Below are 21,736 nucleotides of genomic sequence, written 5' to 3'. Positions count from 1 at the left end.
AAATTATGGATTTTGTACAAGTAAGCATGTCGCGCTCATAGCTAGCTGCCTGCGTTGCAAAATTCCAAACAGCGTTACAGCATGGTTACAGGAAAGTATTTAAATACCATGAGCAACTGAACTTGGTGACCCTGATTTACATATGTAAACACATGCTCAGAACAAAGAAAAAGCGACGTAAATGGAACTGCGCAGGCCCTTAGCAGGGCACGTGATAGCAATGTAGCCAATCAATGTGCTTGGCTAATGGCCACCGCCAAGCTTAGTTTCTGATGCGAGCCATTGACCAGTCTAAATTCATCAGAAAGCCTAGCGTTTTGGGCAGATATTTGTTGTTCTGTCTGAGATCGGGATGTTTTGTTTGACTCTATTTGAAGATCAAATATCAAAGAATAACATATGTGACGTTACAATCATGTAGCTTTATGAATCGACGTAATCTTGCTGTGCAAAGTCATCAATCTGCAGTTGGCACACCAGAACGTGATTCAGTGCGTTAAGACTTACGTTACGTGCATGCATCTACAGCGAAGGTTTCAGATCGGCATCGACATGTTACGGCCAGCTGCTTGAAAGATCGATCTATTTTTTGAAACCCAAATTCAGCCGATCTGTCCATTTTATGTTATACTTGAACCTTCTGAGTTCTTTCTAGCGGTATGACAGACGCTTCAACCACATTGACCAGCCTGTGGGTGGGCGAAGGTGGGTAGTTGACGTGCAGATTTTTGTGTTGACCTTGTGTCGCTTGTGGTTTTTAATTCAGTCGTTGGCATGTGAAGGCGTTTGACGTGAAGGGACATGACGGGTGTTAACCGTCTGGTCGGATCAGGTCCTTTATTTCCTTTCCAGGAGTCAGGGAAAACCTTGATCTTTCTCGTCAGCAATAAGTCTCTTCCTGCCACGTGGTTTTCCCATTAATTGTGTCATTTAAACACGGTTAAGGAAATTTGATGTTAAAATTGTATGATTAGGCCTATGCCTGGTAACTTATCATGCTTTTAAGTTATAGGCCTTGGCCTAGTACTAGTAAATTAAGCATGTTAAACCATAGAAACTAGTATACATGTAGTCCTAGGCCTAATTCCAGACATGCCAGATTTCCCGTTGTTACAAAATTAGGTTTTGGTCATGCAAGTTTAATTTTTCACAGTGGCTTGGGAGATCTACTTCACTTTAGCCTAGGCTTGATTTCTTTCCACCAATTCTAGTGTAGGCCTTAGTATTTGGATTTATGACACTAAACATGTTAACTCCAACAGATGTTGATAACAATTTGTATTCAGATACTGTACAAGCTGAGTTTGATAATGTAACTTTTCAGTGTGATTTGTTTATTGTTCATTCATTATGTGGCACACTAAGTTTAATGGTTAACATCCACATCAGTGTGATCATAGGTGTGATCACTTTAACATGCTTGTACATGTACAGTGTGTTTTACCCCCAGAACTGTAGGGTTCGACGTCCGCTCCGGGGGATGGACTTCAGACCCTCTAGTTCTGGGGGTACAGTCTGACGGTGTGCTCTCAACACCAGGTCAATGAAAATATTTATTTTTCAGACCAGGTCTTACAGGGTTTGTGCACAGGGTTTCAAGCAATGGCTGGATATGTAACTCTTTGAAAAAAAGTCACCTGATCATGCCAAAACCCGGTCTAAAGCCTGAATCCTTTACTTGTTTGATCCCTGTCACCAGAAGATGATCATATTGAAACAGTTTTTCCCTGATCATTTTTGTATTTACCTAACTGCTAGACTGCTTCAAAGTGCAATTTCATTTGCTCCCTTCCTTTACTTGGTAGAATAATTGTTTTAAATAAAAGAATGAAATGTTTTGGCACAATCCTTGTGGTTGAGAGACTAATTTTAAGTCATTTTTCAGAAACCATTTTATTAACTTTCTCAGACTTTGGTATTTGGCTTTTTTGTTCAAAACTGTGCTGCTTCACTTACTGAAAAGCTTGTTAAAGACTCAGACTCACTCTTATAAAGTTTTAGTACGTGACCTTCAACCAACGTTTAATATATTGGAAATACATGTACTATCGTTCACTGTGGAGGCTATTTGATGGGATGGGCTTTGTTTCTTTGCCACACAGCTGGCCATTTAAATACTACAGGCAGCTGACTGCCATACCAGCACACTCCAGTAAATGCTCCTAGACTAGCTTTATTCAATCTTAGGTCAAGCAACCCATGCACAGCTATTCATCATGTGTAGCCTCTACAGTTCAGGCTCCCACAAAATCCCCATTGACCGCAGTGTATGCATGCATGCATGCACAGCTTTCGCCATCTAACAATAGACCCTATCTACTGGGAGCAGGTGCTAGGAAGTACTCATTGAAATATACACTCTGCCTGATATAGGCCTGTACGTGTTCTATACATCTATACGTGTAAGGAAAGACTTTAAACTCTTCTATTTATGGGGGTCGTGCCGTAGGGGATATTTACAAAAGATTCACCAAGAGAAAAAATGTGCATGTACATCCGGTTCACATGAACATTGTCCCCAACTGAGAAATACAACAAAAGAGATCTGCCATCAGCAATTACACACTCCCAGATTTGTCTTGAGCAAATAATGTACATGTAGTCATGTTAGCGCTCGGTCATATTAATAATATTTATCCATAGTAATTGGTATGTGATCTTGTACCATTATAATCATGTCGTTGTACCTAGGAATTCATTTTTTAATGCCACCTGCAGGCCAGCATACCTGTGTACTTTTACTTTGAAGAACATCTGTAACACACATGTACGTGTCCCAGTTCATGTGCTCATACGTACATGTACAGTAAGATGTTATGAACTCACAAGTGTGTATGTCTCTTACATGTACATGTAAACATATCCATGTATGCATGTACGTCCCGATACGTTCCTCTTTGATTCAGAATTTCAGTGTACATGTACCTCCATACTTCATGAATTTTTTCTGATGATTCAAATGAAGGGTGTTAATAAATGTATTGTATGTACCATTGTGCAGGGAAACTTTCATGGAGGATTTCTTCTCAGGGGAGGCTTGTGAACGTATTGTTTGATTGTATCATAGGCACGGCTCCTTTCTATGTACAATTGTAAAGAGTGTTTTGGATCAATACTGTTTCACTGTTGTATCAAGCGCACTTCGTCTGTTCTCTTACCACTATGAATGCACTTACTGAATTGGTGCCTCTATACTAACAGCATTCAGTGAATGTAGACATGATGGTATTCATGTTTAGGAAACATGTCATTGTTGCTTGTGCAGTGGATGAAGGAGGTAAAATTTTATGCTTGGTGTTGTGGCTGCATTTATATGATAGTATAAAGCTTAGGATGTGAATGATTTATTATGATAACCAGACAGGAAGAGATATAACAACTGGCCCAATTTATTTCCTCCCAAAAAGGCGTCCTTGAGATTTGGAAGTTGAGTTCCCTTTTTGGACACAATCACCCCCCCCAAAAAAAAGAATACAAATGTATACAGGGGAAGGGTTCCAAATGAAATATTTCCCACTTTTCTTGAAAATAACTGAAGACAGATTTGTGATTTTAAAAATCGCTGGATGGGTTTACATGTACATGTATACAGGCCCAAGGATGACTTAGAAAAATTTTTTGGCTAAGGCACTGGGGTAGAGTGGTAGGCATAACTTGGATGTGCCTATTAAAAGAGACCAGAGAGTTTTGGTAACACTCTGTGTTTAGTTATGGTTAACCCTAACACTCCTCAGTCCTCCAACAGGTGAATAATAATAAAGCATTTAATTATAATAAAGCATTTGGGGAACTCGCTCGGCAACACAATATCCAGTCACATTTTTACGCAGACGATACCCAGCTGTGTACTTCATTCAGTCCCATCCTTGAGGATGATGATACAAAGATGCTTGATTCTCTCATCACATGCTTGCACGACAAGGATTGAGGAGTGTTAGGGTTAATATTAGGACAGACTTCTTCAGCCAAAATTTTCTGTGAACTGGTCAAATCAACATACACAGCCCAGCAGATTATGGTTCGTAACCAGCCAGTACTTGCGAAAACAGGTACATGTACATGCCTGTCCCCAGCTCCATGCCACCTGTTGTGGTCCATTGCATTACCCAGTATACTAAACCTTGACATTTTTGATCAAACAAACTGACATAACACAACTCCCTTCTCCTCAGCAGAAAGTGTCAGGAGCAGAAGCCATCAGTATCTAGACTCATCCTACCCTGTAATCCAGAGTTATGACCTTGTCTTGGTCCTACCTCATTTCCTTTTTCCCTTGCTGTATGCTTACCTTAGACAAAACTGTTGGATTTCTCGCAAAAACAAACTCAGTTACCCTGAATTTGTTTGGTACCATATTCAGACTTACGCCATATGGATCAACTGTACAATTGTCTTAAATGCTCTGTAACTTAATTTGACTTACAGTGAGGTCAGCATGTAATATTTCATACAAAAAACAATACACATACTTACCCTTATACAATGTGTTGCATAAAAAAATTGAGAAAAACAAAATAAAATTTGGTCTGATTTCTTGTCCAATTTGTTTGTAAATGTATGTTTCAGGTACAAGCAGTCCATTGAAGAGTGCCCCAACAACTCCATCTAAGGCAGCAGGCAAAGACACTGTCCATGCTGACATAGCCAACTTCTTCAAAGAAGCTAATATAGAGGAGATCGCAAAGGAGGTTTGTAACTCAACTATAATGTTACAGATTGTCAATTACATGTATACATTTGAAAAAGTAAGAATTGGGTAGTGGGTGTCCACTATCCAGGTTGATTCTATGACTGATACTAAACACAATGTCTGTTTCCTTACATTTTGGTTAGATCCATTTCTTTACTCTATGGCCAGAGTGAGCATAGAATTTGTGACAAGTTGAAGTGACGTGAATTTTGATTTGATTTGATTTGATTTATTCACTATTTCCACAAAATATAATTACAAAAAATAAATTAAAGAAAAGCAAACTCAAAGATTCCCAAAAGTGGAATAGTAGAGATAACGCAAAAAAGTTAGATTAACTGTTTTCCATTGCAGTCCCATGTACATGTAAATGTAGTGTACTTGTGCTGTTTTCTTGGTACAAGCCAAGAGGGAAAGCATTTTTTTCTATTTAAGAGGTCTAGTTACCAAGAATGTGTGCACCATGCCGTGAAATACAGCCTGTCTAGCTGTTCAACATTGTACTGGCATGCAGACAGCTTGACTTTTTCCTCCTTTTTTTCATGTGAAATACTTGTGCATGTAATTCCAAACAATGAATCCTTAAAGCGGGGGTGTGTTGACTGAACTTGGGTAGGCTAGTTTCATTTTTAGACATTGACATATTGTCACCCCTGAAGGCTGAACAAAGCCTTCATTCCCTGTAACACTAGAAGTTAGAACCAGGATGTTAAATACACACACTAGTCATGGGCATTAGAACCCATGTCTTTCTATTAGTGTATGCATGATTGTAAATAATAACCTTATTCTTAATTTTTTTTTTATTTATTAACATGCTGTTTTTACAAACCCCACCATTGGAGGTTTGGTATTTGAAAATGCCAGTAGTTCAACTGTGATTATTTTTATTGTGTACATGAATATTTTACTCTTCAACCACCTCAAGTTATTACATTTCTCTTGAGACAGTGATATTTATTATAGTTATAAATTATTACCACCCCCTTATTTGCATGTCATATGTTTTGGGTTGGTTAATACGCAGCTACTAGAAATTTTGATTCAAATCATTTGCGTGACAGGTTATATTTACTTTGTCAACAGTTGCGTGATCCATACAAAAAGTCTCTCCAAACCACCTCTGATTTGCATAGTCATCGATTGGCTTTGCTCCTAATGCTGTATACAAGGTTATAACAGAACAATCATGCAAATAAATTCAACCTTGAGACCAGTAGATATAAATGGGATCACTGCCGGAATTATTGACCTGCTGCAGAAGCTAACCTCAAAAAAAGTCCCATTGCTCATACAGAATTTTCCTTTCAAGTGCCTTGTGCACTAGGGCCCTATCCAAACACATGTTAAGTGGACAAAGAAACTTGTATAGATCTGCACATTCCACTGTAGTCGAATGGACCTTATACAAGTATACTGTGTGGAGTGTTGGGGATCAAAGCCCATCCTATGACCTTAGGCATGGCATGTGTGGTGTGTGTATGCATAAAATCCCCTGTGTACCAATATCCTCTAGCAACCACACAGTGTCATATTACATAATAAGCAATGTAGTGCTATGTATGCAGTACTCCATGTAGTCTGATGACCCCTTTAGTCCCCAGTTGACCCCATGGCATTCCTGCTACAAGTATAACTCCTGATCAAGCAGACTACATGTGCCATACCACAAGTTTGCCTGAGTCACTGTACATGTAAGGAACACTTTGAATACCTTCAAAATTTTATTGTCTATTTGTCACTGAATTTAAACATTCAATCAGTGATTTAAAAAGTTGCCAATAATTGCTTTTATTCAGCATGGTTTTTGTCCTGTGGTCTTGAACCTTGAGGAATGCAGATCAATATTGGTTTACATGTAAAAAATTTTCCAACACACACTGTGTGTGTACATGTCCTTGTTCATAGCTTATGCATGTAATGCATTGGTATACTCCTGAAGATAAACAAAAGTGTCACCTCTAATACTTCTTGACATTTGCTTTCAATCTGAAGAAGATCTTGTCCGACTTATTCATCTACATGTAGTCCTGTGCCGTTACATGTAAGACCACGCTTTAAGTTGTACACGTAATAGCACGTGTACCAATACAGGTGTATGTAATTGTTCCAGTTCATTCAGCATCATTTTGCTAAAACAGTGTTTAAATTAAAGATCTGCACAGAAATTTACGTATCATGAATTGTTGATACTGATTACAACTTTCTGTTGCTGTTCACATTTCTTTTAATTTTAAAATTGTAAACCATGAAAACCTGCAAATGTAAGTAATTCCTTTGTGTTGCTAACCCACAAATATGCCTGTGTTTGTGTTCATTTGTATTGCTACGTGGACATGTGTGGTAAAGGAGAATAAATGAAAAATGGAAATCTCATCACAACGTGTACCAGTACACATGTACATCAAGGAATGGGACACCAGGCACTCGTGCAATCCAGAAATGATGTACATGTACAGGTACTGATATATGTATACATGTGTACATGTTCACGTGTACACAACAGTTGAGGAAGAAAGTCATTCTGTGCTGGTAGACATTCAAGTACAGTACTTGTTAACATAGCACCATAAGTAAATACCATTGCCAGCATAGATCTAAGGTTTGCCATGTCAACTTGTCTAGGTCAGAGGTTACTTTATAAAGCATCTTTATCGTTTTCCTAATACTACTTAAAGCTTTGACATGTTGCATGGTTTGATAAGGTTTTTAACAAAGGTGTTTTAAAATTTCTGGGGAAAATCCAAATTAAGCCCACATATTAAATTAACAGGTCAAAAGAGTTGACTGGAAGATCTGCTTCATAGATTCATTGTTGCTAGATTTTCAGTTCTCATACATGCACATGTATGGTACATGCACACTGGAGTTAAACAGCATGGGCATACATGTACATTGTATGTACAGAACACATGTTGCTGATGTATAGCGCTGTACATACATACATTGTAGGCTTACATGTTCTTGTAGGACAGTGCATTGTTTATTACATGTATGATCTACATGTACATTCAAGGATAATATTTTATGTGTGTACATGTATAACAAGCATGCTCATTTGGGTTGTTTCCTGTGTAATACCAGTAAATGTCCTCATCTGGACATATGTACGACTGCAAGTACATGCCTAGATACTGTGCATGTACAAGTACATGCCTAGATACTGTACAAGTACATGTACATGTACAATAAGACAAGCTTTTTGTGTTACTCATAGTATTCATAACAGTGTGCTTCTCAATATCTAAACCTCATTGTCTTGTTGGCTGACACAGATCTGTACAGTGCTGACTTCTGTGTACATGTAATTATCACAGCAGGGAAATATTGCTATACACTTACATCATAAGTGAGAGCCTTTGCAGTCCTGTGCAGAAGACAAGAATTTGTAGATACTGATGAGTTGTGTGTGTTTTTGTCTTATAGGCTGGAGTTCTTGATACAAATGGAAGTTTGACTGCCACAAAAGAACAGAATACACAGCCTGTACAGCAGAGAGGTAAGCAACTATCGTGTCTATGGTTTTTTGTCGAAGTGTAAGCCACTTTTGATGTATTGACTAATGCATAATGCAAAGAGCACCACTTTGTTACCTTCATCTGTAGAGGAAACATTTCTCTGCGTACTATTGTGAAAGATCTATAGTAACAGATTTTGCATGCATATTGTAATGGATGTGGTGCTTTACCGTGCTGAATCCACCAGAATCAAACTGCTACACTGATATTTTTTCCTTGTTGCATAAAGTATGCACTACAGGGTTCTATTGGGATCACTCATATGTTTGTTCTTTTTAGTGAAATTATGAATACATAGTTTCATTGTATATTGAATGATGTTATCGTTCTTTGTAGTTTTTGTGTGTAGCTACTGCATTCCCCTTTGACACCCAGAAGAGTATACCAGTCACCAAATAAAAATCCATTGATTTTATTGTCCCACAGTTTTTCCAGTCCTTCAACTTATGACATCACCAAGGCCATCCCCGCTGAAGATTGGTGGCACGCAGATCCTACCCAAGACAATACAAGTAGTCAACTCGACCACAGGCACACCTGTGGTAAGTAATTGACCTATTGCATTAGAATCACGTCAGTACAGCTAATGCAGTTTTGTCCAATCTGTTCCAAACAAGAACAAGAGAGGTCGTGTTTTTACATGGAAACCATAGTCCTTTGATCAGAGCTCACTACGTAGGTGCACAAGTTTCAGCGCATTTGGCATAGGGTGTGCTGAGTACGTGCAACCAATTTATGTTGGAATGAATGGCCATCGCATGTGCGCCAGGCATGTGTATGAGTCCTGTAGGAAAAATTCCCACCAACCTGTCTTTTTACTCATTAGGGTGCACTTTAACTCAGGGCAGCTTAATATACAAACTAGATGCGGGACACGAAACAGCTGAGAAAAACAAAATACAACTTTCAAAATTCTGTGGAGTTTGTTTATGGGGCATGGCTAATTTGGGAACAGTAATAGAGGGCAAGTTGGATCAAGGACCATAGTTAACCATAGTTAGGCTAACTCTGATCGAACGCAGGCTAGTTAACAATGGACTTGTCTAGTCAACTATTCGCGACCAGCCTATCGAGGTTGGTCACATTGTTGGTTGCCATAAACCATTTTTAATAGCACAGTGCAGAAAGGACCTGTTATAAGAAAAATGCCGGAAAGACAGTATGTCAGTAGTAAACAACCATTTTCACTTTTATTTTTGCTATTTTGCCCTTGCTGTGGCCACCTTTTCTCCCCTTTGGCCTAATGACCTGACAACAGTTGAGGAGGGTCGTTCACACTTCAACTTCACTGCACTTGCGCTAGGTACAATGTACTTCACGAACTAACCACTAGTTAACTAGTGGTCCTTGATGGAACTTGCCCAGGCCTGTTGATAGAGCGGGTGGCAAAACGAGGCCAAATTGTAATCCAGTTTTATTACAAATGCCACTTCTGTATCATACTAGAACTTACTATGCTTTCATGTGTTCATATAATTTTGACAGACCCTGATTGCTGAGCCAAGGAACATACTCCAGTCAAGTCCTAATGTAATCACTGCATCCCTGGTACAGTCCCAGTCACCATCATGGAGCGGGTATGATATTTTTTCTCCAAGGGAAACATGTCAGAACTTTAAATGCTTTGAGTAGTCCACTGAGAACAGTTTCTATTTAAGTTGGAGCGTAGGATATTCTATTGAGAATGTGAATCTGAGCATTTACAAGTCAGAGTATTAGACTTTCTCCAAACACTTCAGCAAGAATCTTAAAAATTTTTGTACACGTACTGTGAAAATCATTAGGAAGGTTCTTGCATTTAGACTCAAGACAAATAAACTGGAAATGTGAGTGCGCTCGCAGTCATTAGTTACTATTTCACCAGAGCCATATCCTTTCTGTTCTCAGGAAAAAGAGATCACATGACTATGCCAGCTCAGACTACGGAGACAGCAGCACGAAGAGAAAGAAACGGGAAAAAGAAAGCAAGGGACTTCGTCACTTCTCCATGAAAGTCTGCGAGAAAGTTCAGAAGAAAGGCGTAACATCCTACAATGAAGTCGCCGATGAGTTGGTCCGAGAGTTCAGTATGCCACCACATCAAGCACAGCTATCGGCACATGATCAGGTTAGCAAAATGGTTTTATTGGTACAAGATCTAATGATTTATGTATCAATAGTGTACAGTTAGCAGGTGTGCTGTGATGGCAAATTAAGACAACACAAAGAAAAAGGGGGAGGACCTTTTCAGTATGCCATAAGAAGTGAAAATAATTCAATTCTCATAGTCCAGTTAATACATTTTTATTTTTGACTAACAGCTGCAGTATGATCAAAAGAATATTCGGAGGCGAGTCTATGATGCCTTGAATGTTCTAATGGCGATGAATATCATCTCCAAGGAGAAGAAGGAGATTCGATGGATTGGTCTGCCTACAAACTCTGCTCAAGAATGCGCTAACCTGGAGGTCCAAAAGAAAGAGAGAGAAGATAGGATAAGGCAGAAGACCAGTCAACTACAAGAACTTATTCTTCAAGTAAGTGGACAGAATTACGTTTGTGTGTCAGTTTGGTCAAGTCCCATTTACAATCAAAGTGTAAGTGAATGAGATTTGAACAAAATCTCACCGTGGACATTTTCTTACACAATGTATAGAATTTGTGCTGCTGACTCTAAGGGATAACTGCTTCTCAGATTGACGTATTCCTAAAGATTCTTCAAGACAGTTGCTACTGTAAACCTTTTTTCCCTGGACACTTTTTACGTCTTGTTACGTAAATTGTTGCTTAGTTGCCAGTGAGCTCTAGATTGCCCGGTTTTTGTGCTCTCTTCTAATGCTGTTTCTAAAATTTTGATTTCTGTTGACTACTCTCAGCAAATAGCCTTCAAGAATCTGGTCCAGAGGAATAAGAGGTTAGAGGAATCAGGAGTGGGCCCTCCTACCAGCAATTCTGCCATTCATCTGCCTTATATAATTGTTAATACAAGCAAGAAGACAGTCATTGACTGCAGTATCTCCAATGACAAGTAAGTAGGTTATTGTGTCAGATGTGTCAAGCTATCAAGACTTTACTTTAGTCCTGTGGTGTAAGCTAGGGATGCATATAGGAGAATGTCAGTCACATTTAAGGTGCATAATTTATTGAGTACAGTACGCATCTACTTGAAAGTTACTTAGCCAGAAATTGTTATCCTGTGTAACTAATGTGAGATGTTTGACTGCAAGCCGTATGCATTTTGTGTGACAAGTTAGCATACACATTCAGCAGCACTTGTTTGTTGCCCATGTTACCATCATCTTCTGTGCAGTGTATGCTAACTTGTCACAGTACAAATGTCACCTGCTGGTCAACAATGCAATGTTACTCGTTCAACCATGATATTGAGCGCATGATCAAGGTGTCATTGAAAAGAAGACACTTAGGCCTTTCTGGAAATGTATAATGCTTACTTAAGGCATCTGCAGTTTTCCTATGATTTATGGTTGATTTTGGATTCCTCTATTTTGATACACCTTGTATAAACCAACTGTGACACTGTCACATATAAATTTTTGTTTCTCATTTCACTACAGGTTTGAGTATCTGTTTAATTTTGACAACACCTTTGAGATTCATGATGATATTGAAGTTTTGAAGCGCATGGGGATGGCGTTTGGCCTGGAGAAAGGACAGTGTAGTAGTAGTGACTTGGAGAAAGCCAGGACTATGGTACCAAAAGCACTAGAGCAATACGTACTGGGTAAGTCATCACACTCTCTGGACATCAAATTAAAATGACTAAGCAGTGACATTCATATTTTTTGTTCATAGTCATTACCTATCTCCTGGCTTCTCACTGGATCTGACAGATTTCAATAATGGCAATAACTCCAACAGCCCTCAGCACTCACTTCTAATGCCCAGATCAACCAGATCCAACAACTCAATATGTTGTTGATGTCTGAAGTATTTCACCTGTTTTTGCCATTCTCAGCAAGAATTAGTACTCGTCTAAGCCATTTAAAGCAGAACAAGTTGTCCTTTTTTTATGACTTTTACTTTCTCAGAAATGGCTGACAGAGACAGAGCCACAACCTCAAGTACATCAATCAGGGCGGGACCTAGTGGAATCCACACCCATGCCTCATCTACCCATGCTCAAGCCACGCCTTCAAGCTCCAAGGCATACCATCGTAACCCACAGTTGTCACCACTAGCTACACCATTATCACAGACTGATGAAGAAGTTGCCATGGCTGTAGAGGGTATTGGCTCAGCCTCTCAAAGCTCAAGCCTAGGGTCGTTTTCTGATGCAGGACCATCACGTGGAGCAACTGACACCCCCTCGTCACTCATGGACAGTGGCTCTGATTCAGAGTCAGAGATAGATGTATAAGAAAACAGAAAATGTTCAAGAATGGATATTTATTATGCAAGACTCACTTGTGGTATGTGCTTAATGTACACAGTCTTGTTCATGACTGCTTTGCTTTGAAGCTCACAAAATTGGGACTAAGTTAAAGTGGGAATGTTGACCAAAGTTGAAGCTTGGCGGCTTACCAGGAAATAGGTGTGTGTTGTGCTGTTATGTTCATGTATCTACTTGTATATGATTGCCAGTCAGGGAGCTCCATTGTTTGTTAGAGACATCGGAATTAGAAAACACTTTTGGTCTATTTCACAATTTTAAAGTGCATGCTGAACCCTAGGTATTGAAAAAAGATTTACTGAGTTTGCTCTGATTGGTTTAAGTGTTCCATGTATCTTTTCTCATTTCATCAAGCCGTCAGTTTCTTCTTTACAGTTAGATGTTTCTAGCTGTTGACTGTTGGATACAAGGATTGAATCCGTATTGAAGACTCCTTTCAGATTCGTAAATTACACATGGATGCTGTTTTGTTCTTTATGTAGTCATGGTGTGCCGTTGAGATATTTGTATCATGAATATATCTACCTATGTTTTGGTTACGTAATCATGTTTGCTTTTTACTGAAATTCTTAATTGTTCAGGATGGGACTGCAGTGTGTTCACAGGAAGTATGGTTTTGCTGTAACCAATAATTAATGCAAATCACTGTACAAGTCTCCAATACGGGAACCTCATGCATGGCTTCAGTACTGTGACAGATAACATGGAGATACGTTAACTGGTCTTCCTAACAGGTTATAGTTGCTTGTACGCTCAAACTGTGTAATGCTTCCGCAAAAAGCCGTGTTTAGTTACAGAAAAAATGGATATCGAGTGTATGCATGCTGGTACCTATGCCATCTATTTGTCACATTGCAGCTTTTATCTTTATTCCATCCTTTGTTTGGCATTTGGTTTGGATTTGTAACAGATAATGCAGACGTTGCTATACAATGTTTCTCCAAATACCCTCCAATCCCAACAACAATCAGTGTCTTTGCTTTGAAGCTGCAAAAGAGTTCATTCCGAAATCCGGTTGTAGTCTGTGTGTTGTTTTAGATATGTTTGTATTATTTGACTTATTCTGTATCAAATATATGCTTTTGCCAGAACATTATGTAACATCTAGAAATGCTGGCCATTTGTCCAACATCCATCATTTTGAATCATACTAAAGTGAGCAACCACATTGCAACTTACTCTGTATCAGTTTTTATCATGACAGTAAAGGAACATTCAGATTTGAATCAGGAAAGTTTTATTGTTCACATTTTGTGACAGGTTTCCAATCGTGTGCTCAGGGTAGAAATATCTCCATCCTGTGTCGTGGTTGGCAAAACTAAACAGACATTTGTTTGAAATGAGGTTGAGTGTATGACAGTAAAATACAAGGATAGTGAGACAGAATTTTAATGATTTTTTGCACAGCTTTTTGTAATATAATGCATAAAATCGGCAAATTGTTGCCATCTGACACTGTGGAATGTATACAATTTATGTTTTAGTCTGTGAGGAGTTTTAGAATGTAATGCAAACATGGAGAGATGCCTGATCAATCTAATCTCTTGTCCATAGGAGTGCTTTTCTAAACTGATGTGCATACGGACAGTTAGTTGAAAAGCCTCCTCAGAGATAATATGAACAATGCTCGACAGTGTTGCAGTCAATTGCTTCATCGCAAAAGATATGTGTTTTACCTGTAGCATTTTGGAAACAGCTGTTAAAAATGCTATATTTTTACTATTAAACCTAGTGTGAAAAGGGTGGCAGAATTAGTTTACACAGGAAAAGTGCATTGTTAATGTTCGGTTGCCATTTCTTTTCATTTATCTGTCATAAAAATACATAAAGGATATGAGAAATTGAAAGTGAGGAACTCATTTGACTAAAATGTGAATAGAAACGTCGTTGGTTTTGAGATAAGACATGTAGAAATGCAGCTTTTTCATCGAAACGGGTCGCATTCAAAGAAAGGTTTAGCTAGTTTACAGTAAAATGTAGACTAACTTCAGAATTTGAGAGCAGTTTGTCAAAGTGTACAAAAACTTTTTGTTTGAATATTATGAACTATAAATAGCTCAGTCTAGTAAGAATACACAACTATAGCGAGAGTGGAATGTGTGAGAGAAGCATTTTAAAACTCTTTTGATCCAATGTGAATGGGAAAAAAATGTGTACTGGTTTGGAAAAGTAAACTTGCTATTGGGTAGTTTACCTAAACCCTTCAAATAATTCAAAGTGATTTTTAATGGATATTATATACTTCCATTGTACATACACACTGTCGATCTTTACAGAGTTTTTCTTTGTGAAATGTAACAGTTTTGAGTAAGGGACAGTTAGGGTGAAGCCATGAATGTCTTGAAATCTTTCAGATTAAGATACAAAATATATATTATGAAGGCTTATAATCTGATCTGGTTTGTAAGGTTTTACACTCTTATTAAACTATGGTGTTCCCAATGCTTACCTTATTTCTTGTGTTTTGTTTTGTCTTCAAGTTTGAATTTAGGGGCTTCTACTAATGAAGAGTATTTCCATGAATTACAGACTACCTATACTTTTTGAAAGATTTTCTTATAAATCGTCTTCAAGTTAAAGTTCACAATTTTTTATGATAGTACATGCTTAATGTTTACATTTTGATAAAGTCAAAAAAAGTTTATTGCATTTTATTTTCTTCAAAGTGTCAAATACCAAGTTTTAGAGTGATGAAATTTTAATGTTTTTATTTGTTGTTGAAATACTTCCAAATGTATCTTTAAACAAGGAGGAAAAACTACTTTTTTCTCAACCCAGAACAATGAAAACTTAAAGGATAATCCTTATTTGTGGTACTCGATGCTGTTCTGAAAAGTAAGCAAAAAAAAAAAAATGCTGTGGCAAAAATCGGCCAGGTTCAATTTAGACTAAGATTATGGTGTTCCCACAATTAAGGTTCGCAAGTAAAATACCAACACAATCTGCATATCAAAGACATTGACAGCTGGCGATTTCACTGACGACGAATAATCTAAGAGATGAAATACACAAGTGATAATTGCCAAAAAATGACAAGTCATACATCAACTTTGAACAGTAAAGCATGACTTTGACGCAAGCCAGATCGTGGTGTCACTGGACCTCATTCCAATGAACATTTGTCTGACAAGATTACCCCCCCCCCAAAAAAAAACCAAATTTAAAAAAAAAATAAACACAGTTGGGTTTCGGTCCTGGAATTTTAACTGCCCTTAATCGCAACTGCAGTCTAACGCTGATGTTGCAAACCTTTGTCTCTATTCGATCTTTGTTACAGCCAACTCAGATTCCTATAGAAACCACAAAATGATGCCAACAGGTGGTAACCAACATGTGGTGTAGATTTCTGTCTGGGCACCCATTACTTCTATCTTCATTTGTATAGTCGAATACAAACCCAACATTTAGGTTTACAATGACTCAAACTAAAGTTTAAATTAAAAGGCACTAATTTTCTTATGCAAGTTTCGAATTTAACAATGACCAAAATTCATCAGTAAAGTATTTGAATGACCTTAGTAAAAATCTTTATAACAAAGAAACCATGACATTAATGACTTTGAATACCAAACAAAGAAATGAAAAAGTATGAAAATAGCTTATCTTGCTTGGACTGTTTTGCCCACTTCCAAGAGTATCACATTATTAAAAACAAAAATTCTTTTTTTCACTTTGACCAGTGAAACAAGCTGCCATGTGTACATTTAATACCAGGAAAGTGGAATTTCCATCAGTCTGATATGAAATGTACATGGACGCTCACATCATCCATCAATCAGCCTAGGAGTTTTATGTTTATTTCACCCACCAAGTATTGAATTCACCGACCCCAGAAGGTACATGTACTTAGGTCTTGATTCCAATCTCAATGTGTACTTCTTTATAACCTATAAATAACTACAGGTGGTCAATATAAAATGGACCATCACACAAAATCACCTTGCTTTGACGTACAAAGATATTTGTGAAGGTGGGCAGATCAGGGTGATGACCAAATATTGAAGACGGAACAATAAGGAGCAGTGGTGCATTAGTGTCAATCAGTGTTCATTTCAACCAGCCCCTGAGCAATTATTTATACTAAACCTAAATTTTCACTCATGGAAAGTGAAATTTGAAATTAAAACCACCTCCTCCACTTCCAAAAGGATTGAATCCACCTCCAAATGGATTCCCCCAATGTTGATTTCTCTTCTGTTGCTCCTCTGGATCTAAGGGATCCTCCCCTTGATCAAATTGCTGACGTTTCTCTACCAAAAAACAGATTTTAAGAGTTTTGTCATTACTGCCTCTTCAAATAACTAAACTTCGTGTGTAATCCAAACACAACCTGTAATTAACTTTGACCTACCTGGATCTGTTAGTACTTCTTTAGCTGCTGCTATATCCATAAACATTTTGGATGCTTTTTCTTTGGCTACTCCATCTTCGTGTTTATCTGGATGCCACTGCTGCGCTAGCTTCCTATAAGCTTTCAGAATTTCTCTCTTTTTTGCAGTTCTATTTCAAAAGATCAAAGAAATACACTCAGATTACAAAAGCCAATAATTTTTAACATCAAACTGCCTTTTTTTGTGAAAAGCTTCAATTTGAGCGTAAAATAATTGACAAATGAGGAAAATAAGAGTATTTGATAAAAAGTGTGGGAAAATAATGACATATTCCATATTTTCCTGCAACATTTTTTTGAAACATATACTGGCATTATGCGGCCTTCCTTTCAACGCTTTTTCATAATTCATTTCACTATTTATTCATACTCAAAATTAAAATTGTTGACTGCTGCACCTGTTAGTCCTGTACCAGCAATGACATCCAATTTATGAATACTAAAAGTCAGTAAGTTGTCTAAATACACCACAATGATGGAAAGAAGCAAATAGATAACTGTACTGTCAAAAGACAAAAAAATGGTACAGCATTGTACAGATGCAGAATGACTTAAGTTTTATGTAGTTCATAATTACCTTTTAACTCCTAATATCTTGTAATAGTCTCTTTTCTGTGATTGCTTCAGTAATTTCTGTGCTTTATTGAGACCATCTTGTGTTCTTTGGCTATCCTCAAGCTCGTTTGCTCTCCTAAAATCTTCCAAAGCTGGAATAAAAGATATTCAATGACATAACTAAGATTTTCCTTCTGGTAACAAAATTTATTTAGTCCAGTTTAATCACTTCTCCCTTGCTAAGAACTCAGAACCTGATCTGCTTGAAATATCCAACAATTTCAAGAAAGCCAACAGAACGTTCCAGATACCAGACAAATTGAAACATGGAGTTCCACAAAAAGTATAGGTGGATAACTCTACAGTGTTGAATCCTTGAAATGCAGGAGAGATCCTTTTTGGATTTTCATGAATTGGAGCAGGATTGACATTTTTGTATTATTTATTGAGATAAATGTGTGATTACCACTTTTATCCCAGGCCATATGCTCTTTCAAACATCAACACTAACTCTTTCACTTTGGTCCAATATTTCCACATAATAATTTTACGTTAGTGTATTATAGTGTCACAAGTGTTGTAAACTCAAGGCAAAACCTACCTTTGTCATACATTTCATCGAGAAGATATGCCTCTCCTCTGTCAAGTAAAACATCAACATTATCACTCTCTCGTTCTAAGACCTCATTACAGATTTTATAAGCTTGTGCTGTGTTTTGCATCTGCAACGATCAAATTTAAATAAAGAAATATATACAGTGTTTAACTCCAAGGTGAAAGTAAAAAATTTCAGCAAGAGACAAGGTAATTGTTATAAAACTGTTCTTTTAAGGAAATTAAGGAATCAAGGTGACATTTCTTCTATGTGGTGTGGGCAACCAGTAATAATTAAACCCATGACATTGAGTGTACTGTTCTAAGTGTACAAAAAAATAACTGGCTCATTTCTGACAATTTTATGTAACTTTTCCATATCAATGAAGGCAGTGAGTCTCAAAACCTGTTCAACATTTACCTCTTTCACTCACCTTGGTATAGCAATGGCATATTTTTGCCTTACTTCTTGAGTGGTACACATAAGCATCTTCAGGTTCTGTTTCCATCGTTTGATGATATCTTTGGATTGCTTCATCATATCTAGAGGCAGGAACAAAAGAATTTTATATCACATAAACAATACTAGAATTATATTCCTTTAGTCATCCTGTTTGAGATTAATATATCACTTCTGAATGTTCAACTCACCTCTCTTCATTGATCAAGTTTTGACCTTGTGTGTACTGTCTGTCAAGCTTCTTGACTTTTTTGTAATGAGCGTAACAATCTTTGTGATCCTGATCCAGCTTCAAGCACTCCCGTATGGAACTGTCAGGAAGAAAACAAAACAGGACAAAGTCTACTTTTGGCAAGATTAACCAGACGCTTAAGGGGCAACAAGACTCTTTGTAATTAGAAGTGCACATTGGGATCAGGTGAAAGAGTAACTACGAAGTGAACTTTGCTATATTGTTATCAATATTTAGAGGTTGTGAGTACAACATGAACTGGCAAAAGCATGTTCAAAGAAGTTTAATATCAGTAGTATCACAAACAGCACAGGACTTTGTTAAAATGGTAACACATTTTTATTAATAAGTGTGACAGAAAACTGAATTTGTAAAACTACTGATAAATGAACGAAATTTAAAGTGAACTACAAAAGGCAGTGCTAAATGAGAAATTTATCCATAATGCATGGGGATGAATAATGGAAAACTCTGGGGTCAGGACTGTTTTCTGGGTAGGAAAGGGTTCACCTTGGGAAGGGCATGTTTGAGAAACGATGCATAAATGAAGATGAGAAGACAGAAAGTAATGTTGATGAAGAGATGGGACTGACAGAACTACAGAGGGCAAAGTTGTAGAGACCAAGCAAAATAGGAGAAAGAAAGAATAAATGGTTGATGGAAATAATCCATACCTGAGGGATTCCTCTAAGTCTCCTAAGATATAGAATAGATGGCTCATCTGAAAATATTCCTCAGTACTGTCTGGTTTTAGCTTGGTTATAGCTCTGTAGTCATCAATAGCTTTGTAGTAATTACCATACATAACGTATGCATCAGCTCTCAACTGTCTGAACCCAACATTCCAAGGTACATACTGTCAATAAAAAAATAATCAATGAATGAAAATATCTGGGTGAAAACGACTATAAAAGTTGCTCTCCAGTTGGCCACAGAAGTGTACCAGGGTCCCTCTATAGATAAATTATTCAACAAAGCAATCAAAATGTGTTTGGAATCTTCACTATTATCTCCTGACAACTGGTATCAATCAGGTTTCAATCATTTACTTAAAACATACAGAAACAATAGATGAGTAGTAGTCCACAGCCTCTTCATAGCGTTCTGCTTTCACCAAGCTCTCTGCATCCTTCAACCGTTGCTTCAACTGAGGGATGACATTAAGATTTTCCTTCGCTTCTTTGTTCCCAGGGTCTTGTCTTAACTGTTAATGAAAAATGGGTACATATGCACCAGAAAAAATTAAGACTGCTGAAAGTGCAACAATCTGACATTAATTTACCAAAAACATACTTCTTGTTGCAAAATTTTGGCTCTCACAGTGGTGCCTACGGCTCTAAATTTTAAAAAATCATGCTTTGTCATACAATGACACTATCACACTGAAATGCTTGTGATTTTTCTATTTTTTATCTTGGATGGTCAAGAATACTCTCTTTCCAAGGATTGCAAATTAATATATTTGTCAATATTTGACATTACTCACCGCTTCAATATAATCTTTCTTTGCTTCATCCATTCTGCCAAGCTTAAGAAGAATGTTACCATGGTGAATAAACGCTGATGTAAAGTCTGGTTTCAGTTTCATAGTTTTTTTGAGATCAGGTAAAGCTGCCTTTGATCTTCCTTGGGCAAGGTAGACTGTAGCTCTTTTGTAGTACGCCATGTAGTTATCAGGATCTTTCTCTGAAAAACAATGAAGACAACTCCTTAATCAACATATATCCACACCCCAGACTTGAAGCATCATGTACACATTTTATGCACAATTGCAGTGTTTGCACTATTAAGACAGAGTAAAAATATTTCGTAATATTAACCCTAGAACTTTTGAATCTTCCATCTGTTACAGGGAATGGGACTGTTTACATTTTTGGGTGATTCATCTTCTAGGAATTTTTGTAAATTCTTATGACTGTTTTCTGAGGAATTTGAAATTGAAAATTTCTATTTCCCATATAACCCACAAAACATCTACAAAAGAGGGGCCCCATACATTGGGTGTCAGTAGCTCTCTTCCTCAATGAAACAAATGATCAGGAAAGGGAGGGAGCCTGGAAGACATTTTTTTCAACAACAAACAGGTGTGAAAAAACAACACCTACAACTTTGAATTTTGAAATTGTACTCATCTCTCACCAATGGCTGAGGTGAACTGTGCAAGTGCATCCGCTAGTTGTCCCTGGGCCAACAATGAATTGCCAAATTTCAGAAGTCTCTCTGAGTTTGACTCTGCTCTCCCCTCTGAATCAGAAAAGATGTTTAAAATCACTGTCAACTAAGACAATTACTTTGATATTATTACTGCAGTCAACTTGGGTATGCATTTACTGTCTACTGAATGGTTTTCAGATTTTACATCCTCTTCACAAATTCAAGAGCTACAGATCACAGAAAAAAATCCCCTTCAAAATGTTGAATTTAAATTAAGTCAACAAAGTGAAACAATCTTTTTTTAAAACTAATACAATGAAAAACGGTATGATGTATAGAATTAACTCTTCCCAAAATCTGAAAATAGGCTACTGTCTGAATGTCCGTAGCCGTCGTAGCGCGTAGGCATTGGTCATGTTGGTACTCGGAAAAGGAGATCCTACCTTCATACTGCACAGCAAGCGTCGCCAAAAGCAACGGTAACGATGAGAAAAATCGGTTGAAATTAATCATTTCGACAAGTTCATCAAGACAACAATGACTTCGTTCCTGAAAACAATCTTTTGGAATTTATATACTTTCACCGGCAGCGTGTAAACACATCTCTAGCTCTGTAGAAGCACACGACAGCAAAACAACACTTCCGGTATATTACGGATGTGTTGCAATCTGATTGGTCAAAAATTCTGAGAGGGTCAGCAATGAGGTCACATGTCAAAACCTTTTAGAGCGCCCTCCAGAGGAAACTTGTAG

At 37.5% G+C, this 21,736-nt stretch overlaps 2 protein-coding genes across 3 annotated transcripts; one reads left to right on the top strand and one right to left on the bottom strand.

Moving 5' to 3' along the window:
- Positions 1–256: 256 nt before the first annotated feature.
- Positions 257–15,051, top strand: LOC110983632 (transcription factor Dp-1-like). 2 transcript variants are annotated; one of them, XM_022243044.2, is made up of 10 exons: positions 257–705; positions 4,567–4,688; positions 8,117–8,189; positions 8,635–8,750; positions 9,694–9,785; positions 10,096–10,315; positions 10,509–10,724; positions 11,064–11,215; positions 11,763–11,929; positions 12,237–15,051. In XM_022243044.2, the coding sequence occupies exons 1-10, from the start codon at positions 660–662 to the stop codon at positions 12,563–12,565; spliced, it is 1,533 nt and encodes a 510-aa protein (XP_022098736.1). In that variant the 5' UTR covers positions 257–659; the 3' UTR covers positions 12,566–15,051. The 2 variants fall into 2 exon arrangements, with proteins under 2 accessions (XP_022098736.1, XP_022098737.1); XM_022243045.2 differs by lacking the exons at positions 257–705; positions 4,567–4,688 and adding an exon at positions 6,117–6,384.
- A 160-nt stretch (positions 15,052–15,211) lies between these two features.
- Positions 15,212–21,649, bottom strand: dnajc3 (DnaJ heat shock protein family (Hsp40) member C3). The gene is made up of 11 exons (XM_022243047.2): positions 21,427–21,649; positions 20,969–21,073; positions 20,316–20,515; positions 19,890–20,033; positions 19,504–19,685; positions 18,789–18,908; positions 18,572–18,680; positions 18,145–18,265; positions 17,566–17,695; positions 16,950–17,098; positions 15,212–16,848 (listed from the first exon to the last, which is right to left on the bottom strand). The coding sequence occupies exons 1-11, from the start codon at positions 21,494–21,496 to the stop codon at positions 16,697–16,699; spliced, it is 1,482 nt and encodes a 493-aa protein (XP_022098739.1). The 5' UTR covers positions 21,497–21,649; the 3' UTR covers positions 15,212–16,696.
- Positions 21,650–21,736: the final 87 nt, after the last annotated feature.

The sequence above is a fragment of the Acanthaster planci genome, linkage group LG14 (genome assembly GCF_054643075.1).
Source record: "Acanthaster planci isolate LZ-2023a linkage group LG14, COTS_SCS, whole genome shotgun sequence".
In the NCBI taxonomy this organism is placed as follows: domain Eukaryota; kingdom Metazoa; phylum Echinodermata; class Asteroidea; order Valvatida; family Acanthasteridae; genus Acanthaster; species Acanthaster planci.
The sequence above is the reverse complement of the archived record's forward strand: the minus strand, read 5'-3'. Positions and strand labels throughout refer to the sequence as shown.

Coding starts and splice junctions, on each gene's coding strand:
- LOC110983632 (XM_022243044.2), top strand. CDS start 660: ATGACAGACGCTTCAACCACATTGACCAGCCTGTGGGTGGGCGAAG. Junction 9,786..10,095: donor CAGTCACCATCATGGAGCGG/GTATGATATTTT, acceptor TTCTGTTCTCAG/GAAAAAGAGATCACATGACT. Junction 10,316..10,508: donor AGCTATCGGCACATGATCAG/GTTAGCAAAATG, acceptor TTTGACTAACAG/CTGCAGTATGATCAAAAGAA.
- dnajc3 (XM_022243047.2), bottom strand. CDS start 21,496: ATGATTAATTTCAACCGATTTTTCTCATCGTTACCGTTGCTTTTGGCG. Junction 18,909..19,503: donor GACTTAGAGGAATCCCTCAG/GTATGGATTATT, acceptor TCTTCCTGACAG/TTCCATACGGGAGTGCTTGA. Junction 17,696..18,144: donor CGATGAAATGTATGACAAAG/GTAGGTTTTGCC, acceptor CTTTTATTCCAG/CTTTGGAAGATTTTAGGAGA.